The following is an 8,596-nucleotide window of genomic DNA, read 5'->3' as shown; positions in this document are numbered from 1 at the left end:
TAACCTAAACTTCACGCAACGACAAGTTTAACGGTAGTGTGATACTAAAGTCGAGTAAGTCTGGATATTTGAATCTGTGAATACCAAGATGGACAAACAGTACTAAGTCTGAAACTAACAAGATTTTTAAAAGATGATATTGAATTTGATACTAAACGAACTATTATATATATAAAATCTAAACTAGAAACAGAGAGTCAAACGAGAACGAAATTGACACGAAAGATATCAAATGGGATAAATAACTACTTAGGCTAGAAATTCTGTTGATGACTTAGTTACTCTCGAAACTGACTAATCAAATGGCATCAGATCTAAAGATACAACTAACTCGGGGAACACTCGGGTTTGCTAGATCTCCTTCCAGACTCACAAGTTCAACTAAATGAACTTAAGGGTTGTGTAAAGTTCACATGGATAATGGAATGTTAAGAAATTCTAATGAAGTCTCACCTTCCGGTCTCAAAAACACAATATCCTCACTGGTACTAGCAACCATCTATCAGAAGGATATTTTCGTCAAACACGATCTATGACACAAAATCACAAGGATCAAGGATCATAAGGTAAAGCTCACTTATGTCGCCTAATCAAACAAATTAAGAACAAGATGAAATTAAATCTATCACCTCCCGGTCTCAAGATTGGTAGGAAGTTAACAATCTCACACAGTTATTCCTATGATTGAGTATTCCTAGCTAGCTCAATCACAATCACACCAAAAACACAAAGTAGGTTTCTCTAAACGATTAATTTAACCGAATGACGCATAATCTACTAATTAATATAACACAAGTAACAATCATGTTCATATCACATAATCAATATTCATATACATCAAATATAATAAATAAACAGGAACTCTCAGTAACAAACACATCATGTGATTAAACCAAAACCCATGATAGTTAAAAAGTTCAATTATCATCCATATATAGCTAGCTAGGTTGCTTAAGAAAATTAGCTATACCCAGCTTAAATTGATTATCGTGTTAGGTTGTCATGTTTTGACTTCTGAGACGTGTGTAGGATCTAGCTTTTTTTCTCCTTTATTCTATCGTAGCTCCTCAGCCGTCCAAAATTAATTACCGATCCTACAAATTAATTGCCGATGTCCAAAAACACTCACAATTTTTCGTGACCTCTTGTGTTTTATTTCTTGACGTTTCACCAGGCCTACGAGCCAATTTAATTATAAAGTCTCCGAGCCTAAGTCCATTAATAATTTGTCAAGCTTTTAATGATTATAATTTATTTGTAACGTAGCCATCATCCAAATTTATTATGTTATTAATAATTTAACAACAATATATAAACAATTATTTATAATAATAGCTATTGTTATTATTACTATTTTTTAATGAATAATATTTTTTAATCGTTGTCATCTGTGGGACTGGAACTCAATACCTTAAACCCAGGTGTTTAAAGGTTTTATCTTTGCTAATAAACCATCGCCCAATTGGTATTATATTTCATGGTCAGATTATTCAAAAAATGAGAACAAAAATTAGAATGATAAGAAATATTTGTTGCAAAAAAAAACCTAAAAAAATATATTAAAAATTAATTAAAAAATTATAACTCAAAATTTAATAGAAAAACGTAAAAACACAAAAGTGTTTCACCGTCTTCCTCGTTCTAAAAAAACATAATGTTGAGGAAAAAATAATATTGTGTCTTTTTATTTATATATGCGTCTTTGTATTTATTTATTTTCATCATTGATTGTGTCTTTTTTTTCCTTTGACATTGTGTCTTTTTTTCTTGATATTATATTGTTTTTTTATCAATAGTTTATGTTTGAAAAGTTCGACAAATTTCCCTATAAATGTGTGTAATGCATAAAAAATTTTCTTTTTTCTTTTCTTTTTATAAATTTCATGAAAGAACAAATTTTGAAACTCTTAATTTTTTTCCTTATATTTTAAAATGATTTTTCTTTGTTTTGTTTTGTGTGTTTTCACAGTATATTTATTTCGTCGTATGTTTTCACTGCAAATTTATGTTGTGATATTTCATGTTCGTTATTTCTAGAGGAAGCAAGTTCCGGGTTTGGACCATGAAGCATGTTAAACTGCCTGTACCAACATGCAAAACCCGATAATACAAAGGATTCTATATTATCTGGTTCGTTGTTGGTTCTCATTATTCTTATTCAATTTCGGTCCTAACCCAAACTGGGGAACCTAATGTGATACTAAGCCTTCACTGCTCATGACTTCAAAATGCCGGCCAGTTCTTTGCTCTTTGTAACCACAAGTCAAATTAGTATGTTAGTACAAGTGATTATATTAACCCATATTAACCCAGATCAAGCTCACCTTGCATCATTGGCATAACTTTTAGATGCATAACAAGTTATCAACAAACAACTGTAAGACTATAACGCAACTCAATAAAGACACTTTCCAGGAGCTCAAAACAGACCCAAATCCTAGAAACACCAATGAGTCTGACGACGATCAGACGCCCGATAGAAAAAAGAAAGAATTTTCTTGTATCGCAAGACAGGTTTATTAGATTTGGCAGAAATTGGGGTTCCTAATGTTTAAATGAAAGCTGTTTTGACTTTTTCTGTACATAATTTCTTAATTCTTGGCTGCAATGTGTGGGAGTGAGATCATCAAAATGCAGCCCACACAAAACAAAAACAAAGGGGGGGGGGGGGGGGTTCCTATTAAAACCGACTTGCATAACCCAGACCGATCCATATATCAAGCACCAACTGTCCGGTTCTCGGCTTTCAATTTCCCCATCTTTCGGTTCCTGCACACCCCTAACTTTTTTTTTCCTTATCCATTAACTAACTGTCTTGACTTTCAATACTTTAATTCCAAATTTGAGTTCAAAACTAAGTTTAAAAACCTAAATTGAAAAGGGCAAATCTAGCATTACCCAATCAATGGACTTATCGAGTTATGAACATTAAACCAACAAATCCAGCAGTAGAACCGTGAGTCTGTTAACATCCGATCACCGCATTTCGTCTAAATTTTATATAAAATCTAAAGATTTTATTGAGAAAAATATAAAACTTCAATAACCAATTGTACTCAGCAAAAAAAGAAAACATATGACTCCCCAACAAGATACGCTTACAACTTGCAACATTAAACAACCGAACTTTCATTTGCAACATACCATAAATTCATTTGCATTCAATATATCTCTTCACATCAATTCAATAACAAACTTACTTTGATGCACTAAAACCGATTTAGAGATTCTTCTTATGATCAACCAACGTTGTTTGAAACTACAGCTCTCATTGCAGCAATATCATTATCCATAACAAGAATGTCTATACTTTCCTGCATAACAAGCACAAGAACTCAGATTTCCAACAATCATTACTTGTATACCTATGTATTCATATCCAAAATAGTTTAAAATTGAAACCCTTAACAAACCCACTTTAAACAGCCCCAGACCCATCGTGAGTTGGGCTCACCAGGCAGCGCACTACCACTAGTTGGGCCAAGTACCCCTTAGGCCCGCTAGTCTGGTTGGGTTGAGTTGGGTTGATTTGAACACTTACGTACAAATTAGCTTGTTGAATATGATTACAAACATTGTATTAGGGCTATTCAAAAAGCTTGAGGCTCCTGGCTCGCTTGAAAAAAGCTTGTATCTAAACGAGCCAGGGTTGGCTCGGCTCATGGCTTGCTCGATTGGCTCGCTAAAATTAAACCCTAAGTTCTAACATTACATTATACAAAATAACAATAATAATAATAATAATAATAAATTAATAACTATATATAAATAATATGAAGAAAAATAATAATAATAATACATATAATATGCCTCTCGATCTTTAAAAAACAAAAATAACACGTATAATTTATAAAAAAGATTAAAATTAATAAAAGAGGGCTGCCTCCACGAGCCACGAGACAGCTCGAGCTTTTTACGAGCCCAAGTTTTAAGCTAGTTAAAATAAAAGAGCTGAGCCAATATGGTATTATATCAATATAGTATCATTTTTGGTACAAAAGAGAATAACTTCACGCGTTTTGTTTAACGCGTGTCCCATGTGTGTGTGTGTGTGTGAGAGAGAGAGAGAGAGTAATTTAATACCTTCAATGCACAAAGTTGGATCTAGCAAGGCAAAGATCCGATACAAATCTCCATAGAACTAGATGCTAATCTCCTCTTCTTTAAGTTCAAGATTTTCTTTCATTTCTTTGTCAGCAATTCTTCTACTACTTTGAATTTGGCGAATAGATTCCGCAATTAAGATATGAAATCTAGGAGCAACCTTATTTGTTGATGATACATTTAACCCTGCTTTCTTTAAAGCCCTTGATACATGTTTTTCCGCCTTTTGGTAATGACCCACACAGAGACATGGAACCGTGTTTTTAAGAACTGGTTTCCCACAAATTAAGGGTCCTGCCTGTGAGCTGATAAGGATAAACAAAAAATGTTTTAAGCAATAAAATGTTTTATAGACACAATTTAAACATATTCTCCAGGTGTTTAAAGTTTAAACAATAGGGATAACTAATAGGTTAATCACTTATGGGCATATTTATGCGTATAATTTATTGACAGTATGACCCTCCAAAACAATAAATGTCTAACAAGTAGAGTAGTTTAATACCTTCAACTAACAATATTTATGCCTACAGAACACATATATGGCGTGTGTCCAATATGCTCAAAGTTAAAAAACAGTTTCCCAACAAATATGTTTATAAATCTCTTAGATTCTTGTAATCACAGGCAAGTAATATGTTTTAAGACCTGTATTAATGGTTGATGCATATACAATAACTCATGGAAAATATTTCGTTTAATAAACTTAATTGATTAATGAACCATAACTAACTAAACCTTCCAATAAATAAACCAGTGAGATGTTTGACTACATAAAGCTTCTTGTTTTTCTGAAGACGAGGGTGTTTGGTAAAACTGGGGATTGCTTCGAATAAGCTTCAAATTAGTAGTTTGAAACATCAATAAGCTTCAAATTAGTAGTTTGAAGTTGCCTATTTCAATAAGCAATAAGAAATTTTGATAAGCAGACCCCATCGTCCTCCCCTCCCAACCCCCACCCGCCAAAGAAAAACCAAAAACTAAGGAATCTCAATGTAAAGGGTGTCCTACAAATCTCAAGCAATCCAAAGCAGCCATTAACTTATAAAACTCAATGTAAACAGTGCCCTACAAATAAAAGTGCACCAGGCTTTTTGGTTGACCATCTATAGCCCCTAACAAGCTCATACTTACAAAGATTCACCCAATGTACGAAACTTAGTATCTATGCTAAAAACATCCCAAGCTCATTTCATATAGTAAACGCCACAAAATTCAATCTAATGAAATGAAAACACATGGATTTATACCTTTAGAACACATAACAGCAACACATACGATATCAAAATAATCACCTAATACTAAAGGCATCCTATACATTCGCTCACTCGATATAGAAAATGGACCCTGATACTATTAAAAACATGAGATAACATCACAAAATTCAATCTAATGAAACAAAAACACATAGATTCATACCTTTTGATCACGTAATCGCATCTCATTTGATATCGAAATAATCACCCAATACTAAAAACATCCCAAACATGAAACATTCGCTCATTTCATATAGCAAGTAAACCCTAACGCTATTAAAAACACCACATAAATCAATCTAACCAAATGAAAATACAGAAATTTACACCTTTTGATCACCTAACTGCAACTCATTTAGTATCAAAACAATCACCTAACACCAATATATTCCCAAACATCCGTTCATTCCATATATCAAACAAACCCCACTTCTATCAAAAACATGAATCAAAACCCACAAAAACCAATCTAACTTAATTAAAAAAAAATAGAGAATTACACCTTTTGATCATGCAACAATTGCAACTCATTTAGCATCAAAATAATCATCACTACTAAAAGAATCCCAAACATTCACTCACTGCATTTATTATCAAACAAACCCTAACTTTATCATAAACACGAATCAACATCACAAAAATCAACCCGAATAAACGAATACACAAAAATTTATACCGTTAGATCGCATAACCACAACTCATTTAATATCAATCATCAATACTAAAAACATCCCAAACAAACCCTAACTCTATCAAAAGCATAAACCAACCAAACAAAAATCATACCTCTTGATCACGTAATCGCACTTCACATACAGTTTCTGCTTCGGGTCGGACAAAATATGGCCATAACAAAACTTCGTTAACACCATCGCCTTAAACTTACACCCGTGAACCACGCACCGACTCCACCCATTACTCAACTCCAACCGTAACTCCTCATCAACACCATCCACATCACCACCACCATCACTATTCTTAACATTAACATGAACACCATCGGGTTCATTCTCCTGGTACGGACTCTTGCCGTACTTCCAGTAATACTTCCTGTACTGAACCTTCAATTCCTCCATCATGTTCCAGTAATGGTCTTTGTAAACCCTAGTTAACTGCTTCAGTCTTCGAGATCGGCGTTTCAGCACTTCTTCACGGGATAATAGTTCCGAGTTTGAGAGGATTGTGTCTTCGTTGAGTAATTCGGCGGCCATGGCGGATGACGGTGGTGCGGCGGCGGCGGTTGTGCGATTGGCGATGGAATCGGACATCGATTTATTGGATTGGATTGATTAGTTTGATTGATTGAACATGGGCTTGATTATTATTATATGAGGGTTTTGAATGAAGAGATTTGAATTTTGATTTTGGTGTGGGTTTCAGGTTTTGCTTGTTGGGGTTAAAAGGATGATTCAAGTTTGGGGAAGAAAACGGCTAAAGGTATAAAATATTTTATAAAGTTTTATAACTGGTAATCAACTAATGATATTAATTTCAAAGATTTTCATATAAAAGTTCAAATATCTTGTTTTTCATGGGTGTGGTGAAGATTTAAGTTTATGGCATAGCATAGAAGAAGAATGTTGGTTCAAGACAAGTATGTGGTATAAACATGAACAAGTATATGAAAAAACAACGCTTACGTGTGAAAATCGTGATAGTGTGACTTATTTTATTTAAAGCCGTTAATATTCACATGTTAGCGTGAGTACATAAAAAGGTCAGCCTCGTACGGATTCATAAATTATGGGATATGTAGTGGGCTCATCCTGACCTATTAAAAATCGAATTACGTGAAAATTACGCTTTAACATGAAAGAGATATATCAATTACTTGATTATTATTTGGTTACATGGGAGCTTGTTTTCCAAATCTCTCATAAACTATGTCATGTTATGTTAAAAGTTAAAACGTTGATTTTTTTTTATAAACATGGCACATATATGTAATGTTTTTTTGCATGGTTTTGTGATTTTGTTACTTTTTAGTTAAAAAAAACAATATATTTTGAAACATAAAAGACATGTTTATGTGAAATTGTCTCCCATAACTGTATCACTTTTAGAATACATGAGTTTTTTAAAAGCCTAATACATGTCTATGTAGAATCCCACTGTGTTTTAACTTAATAAAAATAAAGTTACGTGATAGAAAAAGATCAAAACTGAATTAAATCCTGACATTATCCACATTATGCAAGTGTGGACGTATAATACGTCCATTTGAAGGTCATACGTTCAAATGCCATGGATATGCATACCATACGCCCAATTAAAAAAAAAAGAGCAACGCACGGTATGTTGGGGGTCGGCTTACCATACACTAGGGAAGACAAAAATTCTTATGACTTTGTTTACTAGTTTCACATGTGAAAGTTAGATGGCTTTAAACTAAGAGCCTTCACATTTCATCCATCAACTCCTCCTCTGTTTTTTAATTAAAAAATATATATAGTCTAAACACTCATTGCATTCCCTCTATCATTTTTCTGCCCACCCTTGTAATTTGAAAAAATTGCTATAATAGTTTTTCAAATATAAAAAATTATTATTTTCACGAAATTAGTAAAATAACGTCAAAATTAGGCAATTTCACTTTTGCCCACCTAATGGCTCACCACATATAAATTTTTTAAATATGTTATAGAATTTTATGAACAGTCTAGAGCTAAATTTTCTACACGATTTATGAATAAATAAATTTTTTAGTTAAATCAAAAAGTGTTACAACCATGAACACTCCGATAGTCAAGTCAGTCTCGTGATTACGAGGAGTGCCAATAACCATCATATACAGTTGTGAGAAAAAGAAAACATAATCATATCCGCTCTTTTTCACAAGAAATAGATGGGCAAAGCCTTAGTGGGCTTGATATGTGGGCTGAAGCCCACTGAACTAGGCCCGAAAGTTAATATTGTTTGCTTAGGCCTTATAGCCCAATCACAAATTTCATGTTCACTTTGTTTTAAAAAACTCACACTCAATAAACATGTTGTCGTTCACATGTCTCGAACCATTAATCTCAAAGAAAATGCATTTCAACACACGTTGGTACTACAATAGGTCAATACCACATACCCTTTGCTCATGTTATATATTAACACTAGTTTTAGTTGTACTCATTGTTGATGACAATCAAATCATTAGATACAACTTACAATTTTCCACCTATCTCTTATAGTCAATGTTTTAAAACCCGGATTTTTAACCATACCGGGTTAGACATAGAAATGGTACA

General features: G+C 33.2%; 1 protein-coding gene across 1 annotated transcript; it reads right to left on the bottom strand.

The window, feature by feature from the left end:
• Window positions 1-3,027: 3,027 nt before the first annotated feature.
• LOC143586444 (uncharacterized) lies at window positions 3,028-6,656 on the bottom strand. Its single transcript, XM_077067989.1, has 3 exons — window positions 6,147-6,656; window positions 4,084-4,409; window positions 3,028-3,314 (listed from the first exon to the last, which is right to left on the bottom strand). Exons 1-2 carry the CDS (start codon window positions 6,626-6,628, stop codon window positions 4,142-4,144), a joined length of 750 nt encoding a protein of 249 aa, XP_076924104.1. The 5' UTR covers window positions 6,629-6,656; the 3' UTR covers window positions 3,028-3,314; window positions 4,084-4,141.
• Between the last annotated feature and the right edge of the window lie 1,940 nt (window positions 6,657-8,596).

Source organism: Bidens hawaiensis, unplaced genomic scaffold (genome assembly GCF_021521415.1).
Source record: "Bidens hawaiensis isolate Kalapana, Puna unplaced genomic scaffold, B.hawaiensis_p1.1 tig00034657_1, whole genome shotgun sequence".
NCBI lineage: Eukaryota > Viridiplantae > Streptophyta > Magnoliopsida > Asterales > Asteraceae > Bidens > Bidens hawaiensis.
This window is presented reverse-complemented; position numbering and strand designations above follow the sequence as displayed.